The sequence below is a fragment of the Taudactylus pleione genome, unplaced genomic scaffold (genome assembly GCF_031769625.1).
Source record: "Taudactylus pleione unplaced genomic scaffold, aTauple2 ptg000114l, whole genome shotgun sequence".
NCBI classification, from domain to species: Eukaryota; Metazoa; Chordata; class Amphibia; order Anura; family Myobatrachidae; genus Taudactylus; species Taudactylus pleione.
In genome coordinates this window covers 18,510,015-18,534,065 of record NW_028284516.1, presented here as the reverse complement: position 1 = coordinate 18,534,065, position 24,051 = coordinate 18,510,015, and the positions used below count along the sequence as shown (strand labels likewise).

The 24,051-nt window shown below is 39.0% G+C and overlaps 1 protein-coding gene across 1 annotated transcript in view; it reads right to left on the bottom strand.

Annotated features, from left to right (window-relative positions):
* ZFHX4 (zinc finger homeobox 4) overlaps positions 1–24,051 on the bottom strand; it is a 163,870-nt gene that overhangs the window by 16,040 nt on the left and 123,779 nt on the right. Inside the window, exon 5 of the mRNA XM_088471428.1 lies at positions 5,906–6,019. Within this exon, the coding sequence (XP_088327554.1) occupies positions 5,906–6,019 (114 nt within the window). The remainder of the gene's footprint in view (positions 1–5,905; positions 6,020–24,051) is intronic.

The window sequence follows — 24,051 nt, the reverse complement described above, 5'->3', positions numbered from 1 at the left end:
CCATTGATTGCTATCAGGCCCTACGTAAATATATAGCCCATTGGTAATCTGATTGTGCATGAAGATACAACTTGATTTCCTGTCCACATAAGAGACGAATAAACACACAAGGTGCTCTTGATTGCACAATAAACTGATTTTAATTTATAAATGTCTTACTGAAGGTTATGGGCAGCTAGAGACAAATATATTGATGTATTTATTTGTAGCAAAATAAAAATGGCAAAAGAGGAAATGGATTATACAAAGAAGAGACGTTTTCGTTGTTGCAATTGAGGACATGCCAGTTTTGATGCAGGGACTAGCCACAGACAAATGTTTTGTCATCCGCAGCCCACGTAGTGATAGGAGTCTTGCGAACTGTTCTCCTAGCTTTGTTTGCAAAACAGGATTGTGCCCTTTTCCATTGCATGCTATGCGAATGTAGTTTGTCCAACACAAAGGTGAATTACATGTTGTTATATATTTCAGTCTATTGTCTTGTGTAAGTGAAACATAAGAAACATGTATGAGTGCAAAAAAGGTTTTCATAGTAACCAATCAGATTTGTTTTAGTTTCTTGCCAATGCTATTGTGTTTATAAACTCCCTAGCACATACAGTATGTGAGAAACAGAGAATATGCTTGCCTCGCTGTCATCCTGCAAAATTGTAGTGTTTAGGTCTGGATGCAGCATGCTATTTCAGGTCTGACATCTAGCAGGGCTAACATTTAAGGTAAACACTGATGACCTGCAGTTCAGCTGATAGCACAACCCTTCCCTGCCTGCTGATATAATAATTGCAATGGTGCGAACAGGCTCTAACCAATAAATAATGTTATGCTAATGTCGCTTTAGAAATTTTTGAAAAAAGTTTGTTGATATTGATCGTATTTTATTTTTAAGCAACGCCTTTTATCCCTGAACCAACGCATGTGAGTGTACGTACGTGCTTGTTTATGTTTTTTATTGTTAACGTTGGGGACAAGTGCAGCACAATATATAATGGTATTTTATTTTAATAAGGTATTTTTGTGTATTATACTAGATCACATTACGTCCCCCTAGGTCTGGGCCTGCCAAAAATCTGGGTCTGTATGAGACCCAGTGATCAGGACCATATCAGCGGTCCCGGGTTTATGGGAAGTATTACAAGGTTTGTATTTTGCTTATATTTTTTTATTTCTTTTTGTTTTCAATCAATTATGTATTTCTTTACACATGATAAATATAAGATCTCATTGACATATACTGTAAAATATTTGTTTTCACTTTGTTGTCCACGATTGTTGATGGTGTTTGCAAATTATTATTTTGTGGGGGTTATGGTAATTGAGCAAATACTTAAACGCAGCCAAGTGTGTGGGGAATGGCAATGCCCCATTGTGAATATCGGGGCCCTTTGCAGAAGCTGCAAGCTGCTGCAAGCCATAGAGGGTGTGGCCATGCCATCTTGGAGGAGTTACTCCTCCTTGGCATGCCTTGGTCTTGATATATTGTACGCCAACCCCTCTCCTCCTGGCACCCCTGCTACTGAGTATTTAGGAAGTGGAACAAATAAATAAAATAAATTCAGGCCTGTATACCGGGCCTGCTGCACTACAAACTTGTCATTGCTGTGATGATTAAATTGTGGTACTGGCTGCAAAATGTACAGTGTGTTTTTCAAAATGGAAGAAAGCACTTTCTTGACAGTAATTTCAGGCACTATAATAAATATTTTGTTGAAAGCTTCCTGTTAATGAAAAGCAGGCAACATCTAGCAACAAGCAGGAAAATCGGGGGAAAAATGCTCTGAAAGCAAATAGTGTTCTTCTATTTATGAGCGAAAATGTTCAGCAGTTGTTCACAGACATTAAGTTCCTGAATTATCGAATGTGATCCAAATCCAAGTAATGTTCTACATTATAATTATTGCTATTCATTTCTAATTAGGCCTAAATGAAAACCAATTTCCATTGCAATAATGAAGGTTAATTTTTATCTTTTTTTTCCCCCTAATGTTTACAATTTTCTTGAAGTATATTCCCCCTTAGCAATAATAGAGAAATGCTGCATTTTCAATGTAAACGTTTTATTCTGGATAAATTCCGTATTAATTATTTTTGCTACATAGAGAAGTACTATGGACTATAATTAATTGAAAGTGGCACTACATTTAATTGACATTTAAATTACAATATGAATGAGGCATTTTCTATTCTAAATGAGCAATCAACAACTAAAACCTGGATATACTGAAGTCTCATTTGGTGAGGTTGGATCCTTTTCATAATGTAAGCAAAACAGTAGAACAGCTTACACAGTGTTATAAACATACTGGTTCTAATCATGTGCTAATCCTCACTTGTCTAATAGACTGAAAACAAAATAGCCACACTGCTCTCTTTTCTGACATCTTGGTGCAGTAGTGATTGTGGCTCCTATATTCTTGGCTAGATAGTATGTAAACATAGAAAGCTGAAACTGTGATAGACTCAACTAAATAGGGCGCGCTCGATTTATGGACCTAAGAGTCTGAAGCATAGATCCGCTCTTCCTCTTAAGGGCCAATTGCTTTTGATCAAATTGTCAAAAAAAAAACCATGTGTGAGTGACAATAGATTAAAGACGATCAGCTGCAGATGTCCCAGTAGATCAACAATGCCTTCTGCAGTGGTGAATCTGAGTTGTATAGCTTTGAAACATGTGCCGTAATTCCAAATGTATCTAAACTTAAATACAGCTGAAATGTACAAACTTGATCTGTCTATGGGCAGCCTAAGTCAGCAGTAGGAACTATGTAGCTCTCCAACAGCTGTAGTACTGAATATCCATGGAAGACCGGCCAGCCTATAATAGTTGGAGATGTTCCGGCAGGTGACCTATACTAAGCACTGGAGTAACAGTATTATGTCATAACAGTAGTGCTCCCATATAACCTTGTTTTCCCAGGACAACTCCAGTTTTTGCTGCTGAAAATACGTAATTCTGAACTCAGGCACATGATCAGCATATGGTAACAGTAGTAATGTAGCTCTTTCATACTTTCCAAAATACTTTTACAAGGTTCTAAAAAGAATTTACTGAATGGGCAAAGCCAAGTGGATTGGTGGCATGGCCAAGTCTGATCAGTGGGCTGACCAGGGCAATCTTAACTTTAAATTGTTCCTATTTTTACTCCTAAAATATGGGCCCATGAGGCACACTACATACTGGGATATTTGTTTCACATTATACTTCCCCATTTACTCACGGAACATGATGTTATTCTAAGCACACTGCACAGACTTGCTAAAAAGGAATGTATCCACTTCATGGTCACTGGCACAATTCCTTAGCTCCTAATTTTTATTTATATTGGGAATAGATGACTTTTTCCTACCTAACACATCATTCGCTTGTGGTTGCTTACTAACACTCTAGATGCTTCCTTGAATGCTTCATACTTTTTTTGGCTTAAAAATAAAACCAAATGAATGTAAAGGTTACAATTTTTATTATGAACTGTGGACAGTGGAGTAAGTGTACATCCATTCTGTGTATAACCAACTACAGTGATAAGCTTTAGTTATAATGTTGACTTAAGTTTATTGGAGATGTCAGGTATTTTACATTCAAGTAATGTTGATCACACAACAAGGCCTAGATTCCCTAAAGGGGAGGTAGTTTAAATGCCGGCTGTCGGCATACCGGCATTGAGAATTCCGGCGCCAGAATCACGGCACCAGTCGGAATCCCAGCACCTGCATCTCAACTGCCGGTATCCCACCGGTAAGTAGTGGGGCTAGGGGGAGGGTTAAGGGTTAGGGTTAGCCACTAGGGGGGAGTTAGAGTTAGACACTAGAGGGGGTTAGGCAATATGGGGTTTAGGTTTAGGCACTATAGGGAGAGGTGAGTTTTGGGGTGTGGCAAGGGTTAGGTTTATGGGTTGAGTCTGGGTTAGGGTATTTTAACCCTGTCGGGATGCCGACATTGGGATTCTGACCGCCGGGATCACAAATGCCAGCATCCCGTACCCAACCTCCTTAAAGAGAACACAATATTTGCCATACTGTATTTGCCACAAAGCAGGCTTTTGTCTTAATACATTAAGTAAATAACGGTTTAACCCAATGTTGTAAATCAATACAGATCATTTCACCTGCCTTGTAAAAATATACGGTTTAAAGAGTCCATGTCACTTGAATGAGTTTGAGGCATCTATATTATAGGCCAAAGCAAAATGCATGAGGATGCAGTCTATCTTCTCACGAGCAACTAGTGACGTCACTGAAGCACAAACAGCAAATTGTATGGTATGACGGTGACAGCTTCACCGTACAAATGTTGACAGATGTAATTTACCAAATCACAACTACACAGGCACAATTATGTTCTGCATTAAACAACTAGCAACCCTCTGTGCATATAAAAAAAAAATTGTTGGGCATAAACCATTGATCACGAAATGATCTAAATAAATGGCACAGTCCTTAGCGAAGTTACGGTTGAAGGTTCATATCTTGGTAACAGCTGTTGTCAAACACAAGTTTATTCGCTTATGAGCTTTTTAAAATAAATATTGTTCCTTTACTGTAGGTGACATGCAACACAATAAAAGAATATGGTTAGATAGCTTACAATTAAAGGGCTTAAGCAGTGCTAAGCATGAGCAAAAAATACTATTTTCTAGATAAATAAATGTCTATTTTTGTGAACACAAGTTCTAATACTGTATATGCTACTGTCATTGGGATACCAGACAAAGATAGATGACTACCTGAGACTAATAGGCTTCAACCTTTCTCAGCACTTCTTCTGCTTGAATGAACCCAACTTAATGTAACTAGGTATAGCGTGCAGCAGAAATAGGCAATGTAATATTCATTGCGTCCATAGATTTCCATCTCATACATAAAAATCATGGGTGAGAGTCAGATATGTGCCAAATCAAACACAGAATAAAAGCTGGGGTATCCACGCCAGATGCAGGCCTTGGGTTTGTTTGTGAATAACTAAATGTCATGACATAGAGGTTTTGTTTTCAAAGACAGTAGCCTTTATTATAGTACTTTGTCTATTCCAAGAGATCAAAATGACCCAAGTCTAAATCCATTTTCAATGAAATTTCCTTTTACTTAGGCTGGATCAACTGCACATTCTTTTAGCTGGATTTTGTCTCGTGCTTTCATAAACATCTGCCCTATGCAAATTCTGCAGAGTCTTGCTAGGACTTTTACATAAATGTGGTCCAGCACTCAGACGGGACATAAATATAAACTGGTAGACAAATAGATACTTTAGCAGTAGCAATATCTGATTGGTTGCTTTGGTTTGTCAACAGAGGCGCTGGTTGCCGAGGGTATAGGTTTGTGCTATTATCCGAATAGTGTTATTTGCTCATAATGTGTTTTTCCTGTGAGTAAATTACATAAACACGAATGTGCACGTCTTTACCATAGACACAGAGTACGATTTTCTGCAAAATAGTGCAAACACTGAGATGCCCCTTTAAGAATAAAAAATCAAAATAAAATGTACAAAAAAAATGTCATTCTTTCGGTTACAAGGATAGATATTTGATTGCTAGGAGGAAAAATCAAGTGGTATCTAATCCACCGCTTATGAAAAATTAATATGTCATCAGAGGAATCACAAGTACAGCTAAGATTAATGAAAGGCGCTTAAAAAATTACAAGCACACAAACTGATTTGATTAAAAAATAATCTCACTGGTCGTCCTGTAATATTCCTCAACTTATCCGCATCTATCCTGTCAGATGGTTATGATTAAAAATAGGTCAATGCGAGGCTACTGATAGGAATCACATGCAAAATGCAGAAGCAATGAATAGGAGCAGGAATGTCCAGACAGTTTAAAATTGAAGATCAGTAAGAAACCCCTACAGTGTTGGATGAGCCTGAAGGCCTGGGGATCTCAAAGGATCTATGGTGGAATCTTACCTGAATCCTTTACTGTCTTGCCCTCACTGCTGTCTCTCTCATTTGTGCCTTTCTCATCGACTGGGGCCACTGCTGTGATTTTCTGACTTTCCTCTACTTCCTCTGCTTGCTCTTCTATGAAGCAAGAAGAATAAAAGATACATTTAGAAACCATAACTACAGTATGGCATTATAATAACAGAAGATGCACAGCATAAGCATTTTTCTTTGTTGCAATAAGCGCACTTAATAACAGTGTAAAATGATGGCTTGATGCAATAAATATTTAAAGAAAGAAATATAAGATACATTTTGTATCTTGTTGTTAAGAACGTGGATAAAGAATAGACACACTTGCTCTATATAAGGTTTGATGCTCAATGCTACACATGCATTCATATAATGGCACATATATATACACAGTATATATATATATATATATATATATATATATATATACATATACATATATATACACACACAATGGAGGAGGTCCGGCACTCCATAACTATGCAGCAAGCTCCGGTGCGATCTATCTATCTATCTATCTATCTATCTTTTTCCTGGGTTCCAGTCCTGAAACAACAATATGGATAACAGCTTTAACAATTCCAAAAAATCTAAATAATGATAATTAATTACTTTTGTTTGAAACATATTTTAGAACTATAGGAAATGGAAGAATACAATTCAAGTACAAGAGTTTAAGAAACATACTGTAAATTACAATCCAAACAACAAACAGCATCGCTGGGGCCTTCTCAAGTGTCTTCTGATGCCTTATTATTTTTTTTTAGCTCTGCCTGTAATTAATAATTGAATAGCTACAGTGTTCTTATTGTTTTACCACAAGGGGAATTGCAAAGGTTATTTGATACAATGAAGGATCATCTCAAGAAATCTGCATTTCACTCACCTCACTTATGTGTTCACACCAGCCAGATTACATAGAAATCTTCACAGTAACTCAACCCTATTTAATTATTCTGTAAATCTTAGCTATGCTGCTGGTGGATTAATCTGTTTATGCAGTTAGCCTCTATGCTGGGGCTGTGTTGCACTAATCCATGAAAGACCCACTGTTCCTTTTCATCCTGTGATCATTTGTCTCTCACTGTGCTGATGTCACATTTTAATGAATTTTTAGCAAACTGAGTAATACCAGATAACCAGGCCTGCAACTCCCCACTGCACTTCATGCTGTTTTCATTGCTGCACAAAAATAATAATAATAAAAAAAAAAATCATAATTCTCAGCTCAGGTAAGAATTACATAAATTAGCAGCTGAATGTAAACTGTGGTTTAAAGCACCAGGCTGCTCAATTTCATAAAATCTTTAACCGCCATACAAATTAGCCTAAGAAGGGAGAAGGTCATAGAATTGTTATCTGCATTTATATTTATTTTGTTTAGGCAAGTTTTTTTTTTGAGGGGGGTCTTCTCCAAGACAGCTAATGATGAAACAATTAACCCGTGGCGAGCTATCCTGTGCACCGCCAGAACCCTGACATTTTAAGTATTGTGCATTAACTTTAAATTACATACTGCATCAAATTTTCATTGTGAGAATTCTATAGTGATTGAGGGCAGATAGAGTGGAGCCTCTCCATGGCACATGTTTTATTAATAACATTCTGACAGCTGAATGAAATCTCAACTAACATATGCAGCAGCTGAGTACAAAGGAGGGGGGGGGGTGCAAACAGCACACCCTGAACATAACACGGACACTGCAAACGAACAGAGTGGAAAAAAAAAATGTAATAAACACAAGCAGGCAATGTAGGATCATGAAAGTGACCTCCGAACCGCTTGAAAGCGATTGCTTTACATCTGATGGCAAGAGGGGTTTGTTAATAGTGATGGCGGCACCCACATGTGAGGATTGCATGCTAGTTTACAAATCTCAGCTAAAATGAAAGGCTTCGGTTTGGGATAATTTATGTATATGTGTATTCACAGTTTACCATTACAGGGGAAGAAAACATTTCTTGCTGTTCCAGCCCTTTATCCGTCCAGTGTTGATTGCTAATCAAACGCAGCATGCTTCCTCATCACAGTTGGAATTGACGCTGTATTTATTAAGGTGGCGGGGGGGCACAGTTTGGTGCACTGTGAGTCTGTGATCTTGACTGGATTGGGCTGTGTTAATGCCAAGTGCACACACATGAGACTCACATCCAGTGTCAGGCCCTGGGGCCTAGAAAAGCCCATGGCAATTCTTTATTTTGTGTGTGTATCTTGCCTGGAATCGAGCTATTATGTTTTTTTTTTTTATACTAGATTTACTGACCCATTCCTCAAGGCTAGAGGATGAAGTGTTAGAGAGCTACTGAACTGTCCTTATCTTTAGGGACACAGATGTTTTTTTTTTCTCTCCTTACGACCGTCGCGGCCCGCTTTCAGAAAGCGTTGCGTGCCAGGGACGCTGTGCAAGGGAGAAGAAGCAAATGATAATGGTACGAAGGAGAAAAATCTTATCATCTGGGTCTCATCAGACAGTTTTGCAGGGTGCTCTCCTTTTATTTTTCTGGTATGTGTTTTAAGTGTGAGAGAAATTCCCAGACATGTTCTTCTATACATCATCATAGTGTCTGACCTGAAACTGACCCTGGCAACAGTTTGAGAAATCTCAACATGAACAAAGAGTCTGTGTCAGCAGCAGGGAGAGATTGCGGGATAGACTTTCCCCATCAACTTAATCGCAAACAGCAGGTTTTTTTTTTTTTTTTTCGGCCATAACTTTATAAAGCTTCACCGAACCACAAACATATAACCTTTCAAGGTTAGGTTGCCCCTTTACCGAGGTCCTCCACCTTCCCCCCCTTTTTTGATTTTCCTCTATCCTATTTTATTCCCTTTGATGTAGAAAGGCAATTAGCTCTAATGTTCGAGTACTGCAAGCCTGGTATATCGCTTGGAAGGTGAGAGCTGTTTATTACAGGTAGACTCCAGAGGGACACAAAGGCTTATTTATATATTGTATATTTTTAATCAAAAGAAAAAAAAAGGGGGAAAGCAATACAAATCATAAAATGTAACCTGATTGCTATTTATAATTAAATAACTCTCAAGATCTATTCCGTTTGTACTTTTAAATCCTTCAGGGAAGCAAAATATGGCCACGCAGGGCAATTTTTTTCCTTCTGGCCGCAGCTGACACTAGGACGAAGCCACATAAAAAATCCTTATGTTCAAATTAGTTATTGCCTGTGGCAAATAAATAAAAGTGGCTTATCCAGGGTCACTGTGTTTTAAGCTGGGTTATTAAGCTCAAAGTGGCCTCCTATTCTATACGGCAGTTCAATTCTGGTGTGCGGGGAATCTCTCTTTGCACTCTTCACCAGCACTGAAAGGATTAACTGGAAACATGATTTAAAGTAGGTGTAGCCTTGGTTAAGCCAATGGCCCTTGAAATTGAAGACCTTGGTTCAAGACCAGTGGCAACTTCTAATGACCTAGGGCAAAACACTTTATACCATTGTGCTCCAGAGAACAACAATTCAATTGCAAGCTCCCTGGGTCAGCCATTCAATTTGATATATTGTTTATGCACAGGCAAGAATGCAGCATGAAACATAATTTAATTACATAATAGATGGAGAGCCAACAGCAAAACATAAATTTAAATTTGAGATAAACAATACATTTTACATAGCATAATATACTGTAGCTCTTAACATTCTGAGAGGTTTTCCCCCAGAGATCACATTACACAGTATATACTAAGCCTCATTTTAATCCATGAACAAAAATGTTTAGATATGTTGACTTTTGGAATGCAGCTAATGTATTTAGTAAAGTAATTGGCCTTAATGCTAAATAATTTTGCACTGCTGTTTTGTTCACACCTGGTTTTCTTTATCTAAACAATATCTGTGTATATGTCTTATTAACATTTCCACCATCTGACGTAGAAAGATATCATATGTGCATTCCATATATATTAGTAGCCTGAAACTACGGCTGTCTTTGTTGTTTTTCAGCAAAACTCTAATGGGTATATTTACTAAAGTGCCGGTTTATAGAAGTGGAGATGTTGCCCATAGCAACCAATCAGATTCTACTTATCATTTGTCTAGCACCTTAAAGATAATAGCTAGAATCTGATTGGTTGCTATAGGCAACATCTCCCAATATAATGAACATATTTTTACCGAGTTTGCTAATAGATATGTACAGTATATGCCTGACCAATATGTTTATATTCTGACACTGATAAATGGGATACAAATATTTCCCTTCTTTATTAAACAAATTTATCATCTGTCCATTTTAGAGACAGACTATCACTGCAGTATTTACAGAATTGTAATTATCAGATGCCTCGTGAAATATTCTGCAAATTCCTTGGTGTATTATAAAAAAAAATGTTTCAAATTCTACTATATTATGTAACAACACTTTACTACAGCTGCTTTCACAGCAAAAGAAAATAGTCATTGTAAGAAGTATAAAATACAGTACATTGTAATGTTATACGTTCTTTAATTTTGTAAATAGCTGTTAATGTGACCTAATGTCTTTATGTATGATTGTCTAGAAAGCCAGGAGCATATAGGCATACTGATCATTTTTATGCAACTAAAAAGTCTGTGGGACCATTTCAGTTCTGCGTGGCATGTATTACAATAGCCCCATGTCGCAGATTTTCCTGCACACTATGGGCCGTATTAAATTAGACACCTTCGACATTTCGTGTTGCGCATTTTTCTGCCCGTTACGGTAGGCTAAATCTACTTGCGCCTCCATAGGCTGTGAACAGAATCTGAGACGTAATTGGCAGAGCTACAGCAACCCGTTCCATTGACTTTCGTGGTTAATTGAGTATGGCCCTATTTAGTGCAAGGAAAAATGTTGGTGATGTTGGTGGTCAAGATGTATAAAAGAATTAAGGAGCATTGTGACCATCTGAGTGTTTTTACAGTATGGCCTGTGATCTGACACAAGCACGGTGATTGTGCTTTCCCACATAGCCTTTTGCCAAATTACACACATTCTCTCTATTAAGAATGTTACAGTGGTAAATATTACTAGGGCTAAAAATACTTTCATACTAAAGGAAAATTAATGTGGCAGATAGGAGTTTGAGCCATTTGTAGGCCAACTCAATCAAAACCTGAAAACCTGATCTGCTTTTGATTGAGAGTACTGGTTGTCTTTGTGCTCTTATATGGAGCAATATTAGGCAACGTGGGGGAAATCGGGCATACTGCCCAGCATAATTGCTGCATGTCATGGCACTTAGAGCCCAGGCAACAGTTATAGCAGCGGTCAGTCCCAGAAGGGAGCTTGAGAATTAAAACTTGAAATCGTTGTGCTGACACCAGTGCAAAGATTTTTGAAAAATAAAGGAAATATTTTTTTTTATGGTATTGCAGACTTCAAAGAAGGGTATACTGTACATCTGTCTTGGCTCTCAAACGCTAAGGGCACGATTAACAATAGTGGCATCACCAGTGGCAGGGAAGCTAGACAAATGGAATATCTGAGTAGCTTGCAGCTTTTCCTCACACTGTGGTCACCAGCCCCTTGTATTCAAGTATGTTTACAATTCCCAGTTCTTGAACCTTGAGGATAAGTGAAGGATGAATGTAGAAAATTCAGGTTTATTCTCAGGAAAATATCCAGTGGCAGACTGTGCTGGGGAAAAAAGTCAAATAGACTAATGTTTTGCTTTCTCATGACCTAACTTCCCGGTGGAAAATGGCTTATGTAATGGTTTTTATTTGAATCTCGTCAATGTATTGCGCTCTTAATTTTTATGTATTTGTTATTTTTTTAAATACAAATGACTTGCTTTGGGCTGATTTAGATCTTTATTTGAATTAATATGCAACGGAAGAAAACTGTTACATAATACAATCATTTCTGCCACCAAAGTATACATTTGCTACATTTTAGAAAAATGAATATAGATAGGGTACACAGACCATTGTAACGTAGCATTTGAATGTTCTTATTTTGAAAACCCTTTGATATGGTGACAAGTCCTGTTCTTGGTTATCTCTAAGGTAACATATCCCCAGGACTGTAAACTCTGTTTTTTGTTCAGCAGTCTCCCCACCGCCTCCTCCCATCACTACATTTTTTTTTTAATTTCAGAAATTTTACAAGCCTTTAGATTTTAAACAGATGTACATGATATTTGCCTGCATGAAATGTAACAGCTGATTAGCTATTTAACTCTATAAACACTGAAGTGGCTTGTAACAATTGCTATACTACAATGCCCAAATACAGACAGCTGGACATTCAATTAAATCAGTATCCAGTTATACATTTAATGAAGCAATGCTTGTCTGTTGGTATCATGTAAAACAGCTTTGCTGCAACATTGCCAATCTATGAAAATATTGTTTTCTAAACATTTTATAAAAATTTACTGACATCTGGGATGTTTTACTAATACACAATGGAAATTAAGTAACAGGATCTATAGGCAAAGGGAGCATGGGCAATGTGGGTAAAAAAAACAGTGTAAGTTATCCTCCAAACAAACATAGGAGTAGATGTACTTAGCCTTGGAGAGAGATATGGTGGAAAGAGATAAAGCACCAACCAATCAGCTCCTAACTGTCATTTTTCAAACACAGCCTGTAAAGTGACAGGAGCTGATTGCTTGGTACTTTATCTCTCTCCAAGGTTTAATATATATCCCCCAGACACACAGTTTCATAAGAAGGCTCTTGACCTGCCAGTATATTTTTGGACAGTGGGGTAGAAACCAGAGCCTATGTTGAAAACCCATGCCAACGCCAGGAGAACATACAAACTCCACATAGATAGGCACTGAATGGAATAGAGTCCATTGCATCTGCACTGTGAAGGCACAATGCTAGCCACTGTACCACCCTGTACACATGCTCATGTTACCTATGTTGCTGTCAGTAGCGGGTCTAATTTTCATTGACTTTTGATTTATTACTAGTTTTTATTAAATGTCAGTAAATGATGTGATCAATGGCAGCTTTGCACTATGTATAAAAAGAAACCCCCAAACAGTAAAATGAAGAAAGACCATAGATCTCAATCCTTCTATGGCAGAAAATTGATGATTCTATTGGTTAATTGTGAAGTGTGACAAGCATTGCTGCAGACGAACCCATCTGGCCTATAAGTGATCTATGAAGTATAGATGTATGTGACTGTCAGAACAGCTTCTGGGACAATTGGGCTTTTGGCTCCTTCTATTGTGAAGAATGTCCTTCTTTCTCAGTGGAATTACATGGTCAGGGACAACTAATTATCACAATGCATATTCACTATAATATATGAGGTAAAAAAACAATATAAAGAAAAAAGTAGCATACGGTTACAAACACAGAATTAAGGAAGCAATTTGTAGCACACACACACTCAGAAACATATCTCGAGTTTATTGCACCCCTGAACATTTTTTATTTCCTTGACTTTTGTTTATAGCGGTCAATTGTCCATGGAAAGAACAGTTACTACAAAAAAAATATGAATAAAAAATTACCATAAAATGTTTTTGGATTTTATTTTATTTTTTATTATTTTTATAAGAAAATGTATATTAGCTGAAACATTTTTCAAAATCCCCATTTTCCTACGGCCCGTAATATTATGAAACTTCCCATGCTAATTCCAAGCCCCTTATCTTTCTTGTAGTTTTGGCTTTCGGCCCTCGCATTGTTCCATGCATCCTGTTCAGTCATTACTTCTATTGGTTTGGCAGTTAGTCTCATTGAATGTATGGATTTTGTGTTTAAATGTATTGGAGGTTTAGCACTGATAAAGGGTTATTGAATGTGTTGTGAATGTCTTCTCCCTGGTCAGCCCCTCCTACTTGTTTTCTAGAGAGAGCAATGCTAAAAAAAAAAAACACACACGAAGCAGCTGACTGTGTTATATTGTCCAAGGAAAATGTCATTTGCTGGGTATACTCTGTGGCCCTTAAACCCCAGTCACCACAGCAACTTGTACTGCAAAGTTACTATGCTTTTGCTTATACAAATGTGCTACTATATTGTCCAAACTCATTAAATAGTTTCACATACTGCATTATGTTAATATCACAATAATAACATTCTTTCTTCCATTTTCTGTGCCTCCATGTGGAGATTACTTCAGTACTATTGGTTTTGCCAGTAAACAAAATGATCTCTGTGTCATTTAAACACGACATGTGATCAGGTAGCAGGATACTTGAGAAGGGCGGATAAAGCTAAGGAATGGTGCTGATTATCTCTGACAATCTACGTGTGTGTTGTTTTTGAATACTAAGGCCCGTATTCAATTTGAGACGAAAAGCCGGAATCCGCGGAAAAGTTTCGCCGATGACGTCATTTCGCCAGGTGGAAAAGTATCGCCGTATTCAATTTGAAAGAATTTCCGCCTAGGCGGAAAGTCAAAGCAATGTAATAGGCGGAAAAGTTTTGCCTATGAATAGCAGGCAGAAAAAAGTGCAGAATTGGGGTTTTGGGGTGCAACATTGCGGGAACCCCCGTGCAGCCTTCAGCCAGTCCCCCAAAGGTAAACTGTGTCAAAAATTTAAAAAAACACTTAAGAACACCCCAAAAAAAATCACTTTGAATTTGGGGGCGAAAAAAAAAAAAGTTGGGGGACAAAGTTAAAAACTAGCGAACTAGACTCTGGGGGGGGACCCCAAGTATGCCCCATGTGTTTTTTTCATTGTAGGGGCTTGCGGCAGGTGGATTTTTCACGATTTTTTAAACTTAACTTTAGCAACTTTAAAATAAGCTGGCCCCCATTTTCAAGTACCCCAAATTTGCTGGGATAAGTTATTTTCTGCAATAAAACTCCTGAATACTATTCTGCACCACTTAAACAAAAACGCTATTTAGCAGCTATTGAGCCCTTTTAAAACAACAAATACCTTCAGCAAGCCAAATCGGGGGTAACCATAGCTAACCCCCATGTCAGAGCATCATTTGGGGGGTGTCAGGCTGATTTCCCCAAATCTGACAGTACTTTCCGCTTGCTTCAGTTTCGCCGGGTCCCGTTTTCGCGTACTTTCAAATTGAGAACGGGGATATGCAGGCACGCGCGCGATACTTTTACGCCTACAAAACACGCATTTTTCAGTAGTGCAGTTATTGCATCCAAGGAGATAGAGATATTTATGCAGGAGCTATTCCTAGAGTGCTAATGGTCGTACGCCTATGTTTTACTCCATTGGAAATTAAAAAGAATTCTCTCTCAAATTTAGCAATTTCGGTCTTTCAAATCCCTTTACTGCCCTAGGGAAATATTGCCCCTCAATGTAAGTGCTATGAAATATAATTCCAGCTTCTACATGATTATATTATCAGACTATTGTACATTGCTGCATGAAATATTTACAGGCAGCATGTGTGACTTAAGGAAATATTGTGTCATATGTGTCAGAAGCTTTCCTATGCAAAATACAGTAATAAGCAAGCTCTCTTGTACATAGAAGCAGGGAGGTCCAAACGTAAATGTGGTTATTTCATTATGTAGCTGAATTTATATGAAATAGAACCACTTTTTCTGTTGAGCATTGAGGTTGAAAACGTTCTACGCAGGAACAGCATAATATATGTGATTTGTAACAAACACTATGCATATACTATTTTGAGCCTAAAGTCCTTTGACTGTTCGTAGGATGATAGAAAAAAAAATCAGGCATGACAGACATTTGACATGAAAAATGATGCAATACTCTGCAGTATACAGCTGGGTCAGAGTGACACATTATATTTCAAAGACAATGCAGACAAAGCCCCTTCGACTGCAATCAAGCCTCCACCCCCCTCCATCATATTAAATGCTACCTCTATCTAGCTCACAGACTCTCCCGTAATATACAGGTTTCATTACAAGGATGTGTATTTCAGCGTATAAATCTTTGATGCTGTGCAATCTCAATATGCCTGCTGAAATATACTACACCCAGGTCCCAGGAGGTAAACTGAACAAGATTTAATTGCTGGGTGCTTAGTCGAATTCTGTGTATTTCACCTTTTAAAATATTTCCAGTTTACACTAGTATATAATTTTCTATGCTATCTATCTATCTATCTATCTATCTATCTATCTATCTATCTATCTATCTATCGTGTGATCTTAGTTTGAATAATCTCCATATGTAGACAATTTACAGTGTTCTGTTATACTATGAAATTATTGAGAATTGCGACATATCCCTAAGCAAGAGACAGTCCTTCTAGTATGCCCCTCTGCATGACGCGGTGGGCTTGCAGCAGCTTAATGGTGGTACTGAAATGTACAGGACATATGGAAGTGTTGTTTTTCTAATTATACATTCCACTACAAACACCATCTTTGTAAACCCTTCCTAAGATAAAGAATGTAGCCTATATTTCTGGTCGTCTGTTTATGTGACCCCCACAGCCATAAGAAGAATGCCTGTGATATTACCATGTGTGTGTATAGAAGCTATGCATTATGTATAAGTGCTGAAAACACAACACACTGGAGAATGGCTATTAATGTAAATGTACAGGCAGTGCAGTGCAATATGTTGGCTCTGTAAGTATACAGTGACATTATCAGTAGGTTTTCATTTTTGCTCACCCTCTCAGTAAAGCACATAGAATTACACAAAAGACATGATTACACAAAAATTGCAAAAAAAACAAACAAAAAAAAAACAACAACAATTGCCCCAACCTATTCTTGGTAAAAGAGCAGTTCACATAAATAAACCATGATAAATATTCCTCATTACTTGTAGTGTTTTTCCCCAAAAAATTAACATAGGGTTGAATTATAGTGATAGCGTCATTTATCAAAGTCCTCAGTTGCAGCCTCACGATATAGTACCAGATGTATTAAACACAAATATAAACTCCATTGGCTTCCGTTGTGATGCATTAAAAAAAAAAAACATTTCAGGAGCTACATTTATTCCACTGAATTTATGAATTTTCACGTCTCCATATTATATGAGCAAGAAGTAGTGTTGTAAATAACCAGCGGCTGTAACAGTAATATAATTTACCAGCCAATCGTACCCTGATATTTTAACACTTTCAGTACCGCTTGATATGAGGAATAGCCGGAAGCGTTAGATGGGTGGTTTATTACATGTGATATTGGACATTTAAGGGAACTGCGCGAGAGATTACATGTTGTCATTTTAATTGAGAAAGAAAGGAAGGGAATAAGCGCATTTGCCTGCTTCCTGAGAGGGCTACCATTGAGAATTTAAAAGCTGTCAGTCTTCTGATTGGATCGTTATTACGAATGCTATCCTCCTCGTGCTGAATTGTAGTGACAGCGTTTGAACATTTTGAAAATATCCTGACAATATGTGGCTGTCAGCAAATACGTGTAGGAGGTTTAAGAGGATATGTGGAAAATAGTCTACATGCGATGCGACAGAATGACAAAGAAATACTGTAAAAACTATCACTCATTTTATATTGCAAATACCTCTGATGCTATTATACCAGGTGCTGTGTCACGCACATGTGTTCATACCCCAAAGCTCTTTATGGAAACTAAACATAGGGATCCAGTCATTGTTCCCAAACCCATGGCCCATACCAATAGTGGCAGAGTTGCAGGGGGGTATCCTGCTCCATATGGTCATTATTGTATACCCAGGGCCCGTACCTATGGTGACAGAGATGCAGGGGGGTATCCTGCTCCCTATGGTCATTATTGTATACCCAGAGCCCGTACCTATGGTGACAGAGATGCAGGGGGGTATCCTGCTCCCTATGGTCATTATTATATACCCAGAGCCCGTACCTATGGTGACAGAGTTGCAGGGCGGTACCCTGCTCCATATGGTCATTATTGTATACCCAGGGCCCGTACCTATGGTGACAGAGATGCAGGGGGGTATCCTGCTCGATATGGTCATTATTGTATACCCAGAGCCCGTACCTATGGTGACAGAGATGCAGGGGGGTATCCTGCTCCCTATGGTCATTATTGTAAACCCAGAGCCCATACCTATGGTGACAGAGATGCAGGGGAGTATCCTGCTCTCTATGGTCATTATTGTAAACCCAGAGCCCGTCCCTATGGTGACTGAGATGCAGAGGGGGATCCTGCTCCCTATGGTCATTATTGTAAACCCAGAGCCCGTCCCTATGGTGACAGAGATGCAGAGGGGGATCCTGCTCCCTATGGTCATTATTGTAAACCCAGAGCCCGTCCCTATGGTGACAGAGATGCAGGGGGGTATCCTGCTCCCTACGGTCATTATTGTAAACCCAGAGCCCATAACTACGGTGGCAGAGTTGAAGGGTGGTATCCATTTCCCTATGGTCATTATTGTTTTTACTTTTATTAATTTTAGTTGTTACTAATTTATTATGCATATATACATTTAACAATGGGCTCAAATAAGGCTAAATAACGAGTTAGTATTTGTTGTTAAAGACGGAGATAATTGGGGCCGGAATCATGGAGAGCTATGGTGCAAGGTGTAGGTGGGTGGAATTTGCAAGGGCAAGACAGTACATGGCCTAGGGGAGCAAATAATGTAATATACTGCCAATACCTCTGTTAAATGAAAAGAAAACCCTGTGCTAATGTTGGTATAATAAATAATAGAAAATACATCAGTGTTCTTATTTTTCTTAAATATTTATCTTTATAATTCCCACAGCCCACTAATGTGTAGATTGGGAGGGGGTTGTTGTGTAATCAGATATACTTTTTTGCAGGGAAGTTTTTTTGCAAGGGCGGACTTTGAGGAAGAGGACATTACAGAGGAGGACATTGCACATGAGGATATTACACGTGAGGACATTACAGGGGAGAATATTGCAGGGGAGTACTTTTCAGGGGAGGTCATTGCAGGTGAGGACATTGCAGGGGAGGTCACTGCAGGGGAGGTTATTCCAGGGAAAGACATTACAAAGGAGGACATTACAGAGGAGGACATTGCACTTGAGGACATTGCACATGAGGACATTACACGTGAGGACATTACAGTGGAGGAATTTCAGGGGAGCACTTTTCAGGGGAGGCCACAGCAGAGGAGGTCATTCCAGGGGAGTACATTGCAGGGGAGGTCACTGCAGGGGAGGACATTGCAGGGGAGGTCACTGCAGGGAAGGTCACTGCAGGGGAGGACATTACTTGGCAGTACATTGCAGGGGAGGTCATTGCAGGAGAGTACATTGCAGGGGAGGACTTTACCGGGCAGTACGTTGCAGAGGAGGACATTGCAGGGAGTACATTGCAGGGGACATTATTGCAGGAGAGGACATTGCATGGATCTTAGGGGTCTATGTACTAAGTCTTGGAGAAAGATAAAGTGGATGGAGATAAAGTACCAACCAATTAGCTTCTAACTGTCATTTTTCAAACACAGCCTGTAAAGTGGCAGTTAGGAGCTGATTGGTTGGTACTTTATCTCCGTCCACTTTATCTCTCTCCAAGGCTCAGTACTTGGACCCCATAGCTACTACCAGTGTGAACCATGATACTGAATGTGAAACACAGATAAAATGTAATGTTAAAGTAGACTGTAAACATTTCCCCTAACACTCCTAATAGGTCATTTTAATGTTGATGTTTTCCCATATGGTATATAGATTTTGGATCAGCATGTCTTGTCTTGATTGGGATATGTGTATTTAAGGGGATGGTTATATAAGGACGGTTATGGGCAAAAATGTTCAACCCCTTTAAGTTATTTGCAATTCAACTCATTTTAAACCAGTTTCTGCTATGAGTATCAGCAGGGATTACCAAATAAGAAATATTTATATTATGAAACTAAGATTCGGCCTCTGGAATTTGTATTAATGACTTGTTTTTAATCCATCCTGAATACATCTTAATAAGTGGAAACAACTTTAAATTCTTTCATTCAAAAGGTGTTGCAGTTGTGTCTTGACCAATTTAATACTACAGCTCGGGGCTCTAACCCACTTCACTGGCAATGGTTTCTTTTTATATGATAACCTGGCTTTGCAGTACATTATTCCACAGTATTCCAGCTCTGAATGGGCCCCGGCTACAGAACATAAGACAATTAATTGCAGGTTCAAAAGCTTTACACATGATTTTTACCCCAGGTATAATGCAGTACACAGATATCTCAAGCCTCTTTTCAAACATCTGCAGCCGAAACTAACATTCTTGATAAATGAGATAAGCAAAAACATGAACTTAATTGAAAAAATGATTTTCCAAACATATTTTGCAACAACACATTTTTATTTTTTTTTACATTTTTATCTTGGATGCTGCCATGGCACCTTGGGCCTGATTCAGACCCACTCGCGAGCGGCTGTCCGCTCGCAAGTGGGTCGATGTTATGCACTGAGCATGCGCACGACGGAGGGAGCTCCGTCGTGCGCATGCGCCAGACGCGACGAGCGAAGGAAAGTCCTTCGCTCGTTGTGTCTGATCAAAGGGGGCGTGCTGTCGATGTTGATTGACAGCATGCCCCCTTTGGTGGGCGTGCCGGGGGCGTGCCTCCCTGACGGGGGCGTTCCCACGGGAACGCCTCCCGTCAGAAGCCGGCCCACTGACATCACTAGTGATGTCAGTGGGAGTGATCTTGGCTCTGATAGAGCCAAAATCACTCCGGAGCTTGCGGTTGAAAACCTCAACCGCAGGCTCCGGCTCGCAGTTTCGATGGTCGCGATGGTCAAGACCATCGCGGCCATCAAACTGCACGCTCGTATAGCCTGTGGGTGGTCACCCACAGCTATACGAGCGTCCAGGAGGCCGCTCCATTTTCATGGAGGGCGGCCCTCATTCAGAGCGTGCGCTCTGCTCAGAGCGTACGGCTCTGAATGAGGGCCTTTATGTAGGGCTGTAATGGAACAAATAGATCTACTCATTTTCAGTGACTAATTAATATTAAGTATTAAGGATATATTTACTAAAGTGCGGATTTTTAGAAGTGGAGATGTTGCCCATAGGAACCAATCAGATTCTAGCTATTATCTTCTATAAGGTGTTCGAAAATGTTAAGTGGAATCTAATTGGTTACTATGGGCAGCATCTGCATTTCTAAAAACCCGCAGTTTAGTAGAGATACCCCCTAGCATTAGTTTTATTGTCATGATCCTGGAGTTTCTGTTTGTCTGTTAACAACAAACAGGACTATGAAATTAATATGCATACTAATTGTATACTTTGGTACCCCTCGCACACCCAATTGGTACACCCTCAGAAAAATTTTGCTCTAAAAGATATCAATCAGTTCTATGTCATATCTTTATAAATCCAGATTTGTCATGTACAGTATAAATAGTGAGAATTGTATATAGCAGAGCTTCCCAAACTCTGTCATTACAGTCCAGGTTTTAAGGATATCCATGCTTGAGACCAGAGACTTAAATCAAATTGACAGAGGTACTAAATAAGTCACCTGTACTCAAGCATGGATAAACGTAAAACCTGGACTGTAATGGCGGAATTTGAGAATCTGTGGTGTATAGAATTCCTTTAATTCATTCCTTTGCAGGTAGCATTTCTTATATACTTATCTGATTACCAGTCTGATTATAGGCAACTAGCAATATAAGTAATAGATTAGGATCTATTTATGAACAGGCAAAGAGCTAAGGGAGTTCATTAACACTCTGGACATCAAAGCGGCTCCACTCATGACAAAATATTATTACAAGAGGTAACACCACCATCAGTAATACTTTCCATGGGTGAGCCTATTTAACACTATGCCGCGTCACCACAGCCCTCTGTAATACTTACCTGTGGTGGTGCTGCTCTCCTCTCCTTTGCGGCAGTTAGAACCATTGGCAGGGTTGGCAGTGGGGTGTGCACCAGCACTGTGCATGTCCATCTCAGGATGTGCATGGCAACTTATGATCATTTTACATTTCCGCAACAATTATCAATATACAATGAGCTATCGCCATAATGATAAATAAGCCTCTTAGCCATATATGACATCTAGCCAGTGGTTTATGCATTGAGGGGACTGTCCCTCCAGTCTGTGACTGGGATATTTCTCACTGTAAGTTGTGTCCATAGTGAGCTGCTGGGTACGGCAAGTCAAGGGTGTCTTAGAAGGAGATAGATAAAGATGAGGGTGGCATACAGTAGCAGTAGTAGCAGAAGTGCTAAACATGACCATTGGAAGTGTGGCCACAACCACTATGACACAGCCATGTCTCCAGCATTTGGGTGCACAGGAGCCGGCAAAGGGGGTGCCGCAATGGGCCCTCCCCACCTCCAGTGTCTTGGACTATCCTCACCCCTACTCTGGAACATAGGGTAGTAACCTAGGCCATCCAGGTGAGTAGTCTGGAGTTGGGTGGTTGGGGTAGTCCATGACCCTGCTGGGAAGGAGTATCCCTGAGGCACCCCCCTTGCTGCGCCGATAATCGCCAGCATGCCATGTCATTTGCCAATTCAGACTTTCGGAATGTTGGAAGGCATGGCATGGCATTCTAGAAAGTGTAGTGGCCTATATATTGTACATTAGTGGTGATTTTTTTTATACAGTTCTGTGCTCTTCTCAGTGTATTGGTACTGGGTATTTTGTTCTACATATACTGTAATCCTTCCTCTAAAAATAATTTGTCTAAGGAAGATATGAAATCATAAATAGATCTGGTATCGTTGAAGGCTGATTTGTACTAAAAACATGACCTCTTTAGTTGAAAAAGTTAACAGATTCGGTTTAGTTTCTTTTTTAAGTTGTTTATTTCATAAAATATACTGGATACTTTAGTATTAAGTGAAGTCATTAACAGTAAGAAAAAAAAAAGTTATTCTATGTAGTACTGTATGATTACCTTTATAAATGGAAGCAGCATTTTAGCACAGTTACAGATGTCATGATCAGTGGCCTTCTTGACATTTAGTGACAATCATACTGTAACTTGCGAAGGTTTTTTTTTAAAGATTTTTTTTGGCAATCCTGTTTCCGAATATAAGCAGTCTCTTGTGAACAGTGATAACATGCTTTAAGTGCCATCATCCCAGCATCACACTTAATGTCCTTAGAGAACATTGTGCAAATATAGTATGAATAATTAAACTGTTGGGCTAATTTAGCAATAACCTGCTAAAATGTTACATCCCTGAGTGTTTCACTTGTTATGTAAATTAAATATACATTGCTAAGTGTGTCTCAATTTTAAGGTTGCAGGATATATATATATATATATATATATATATATATACTGTAGTTTTAGATGCTTACATTCATTCATCTGTTTCTTTAATCTCTATGGACTCAAAAAAACTCTTGAGGAAAAAAAAAATTGGTTTAATCAAAATGAGGATCTGAGATGTAAGTTTATCCAAACCAGTTTCATTTTAGTGTTCTGGGCCAAACCACTTCTGGTATTTCAAGCAGGGCAATGACAGCATACCTTCTTGTTATTATTTATGCATAAAAGGCCAAACCAAATGCTTGGGTGGGTCTCCCAAGACGGGGAGCTGGTAGTTTTTTCCGTCCACAGGACCCCATTTACATTTAAATGAACTTGCTTCTTGTGAATGGTTGGCTCCATAAGTGAATACCACACCACCACAGACACTGCAATTAAATCACAATCACAAGTATAGAAGCCTCCAACATATTGCTAAATAAGGCCTCAGAACATTGGTTAAAGTACATAAAAAGAAGTGGTATTGTAAGGCAGGACTGAAACGCACACTGCAGTTTTGAAAGAGGTTATTTGGAAGTCCTTGGTTAACTGTTACTGTGATTTAACCATTCATTGTTAATAGTCAATATAAAGCTGAATGTGAAATTGCTACAGTGTTTATAGGAATGGTCGTCTTCTTGATAACATCTTCTCAAGAAATCATGACTCATCCGTACAACTGGAAATGATCCCGACTAACCAAGCGTGCGCAGTGACTATTGAACAAAGCCATCATTTATCAAAGTAATTCTATAATATGATCGCTAGAAGCTGTTTGGTTGCTATGGGTAACTTCTCCACCTGTCCTCCTTAGAAGGTTTGATACTACTCCTCCTAAGTCCATCAACCCCATACAAGAGAACTCCAGCGCTTTCGCAAAGTGTTTTTTGCAAGATATTAGTTCAGGTCACATGATAGGTTTCCAGTGAATGCCCTCCCCCTTTTTGCTGGATTAGTATTAAGCATACATACATACATACATAAAACTAAGGCGATAGCTAGGGCTGTGCGACCTGTGTACAGAGCCCCAATGGTGGCATTGCATGTGACTTGCAGGATGCCTGGAATGGCACACTGCAGTGGTGCTACTG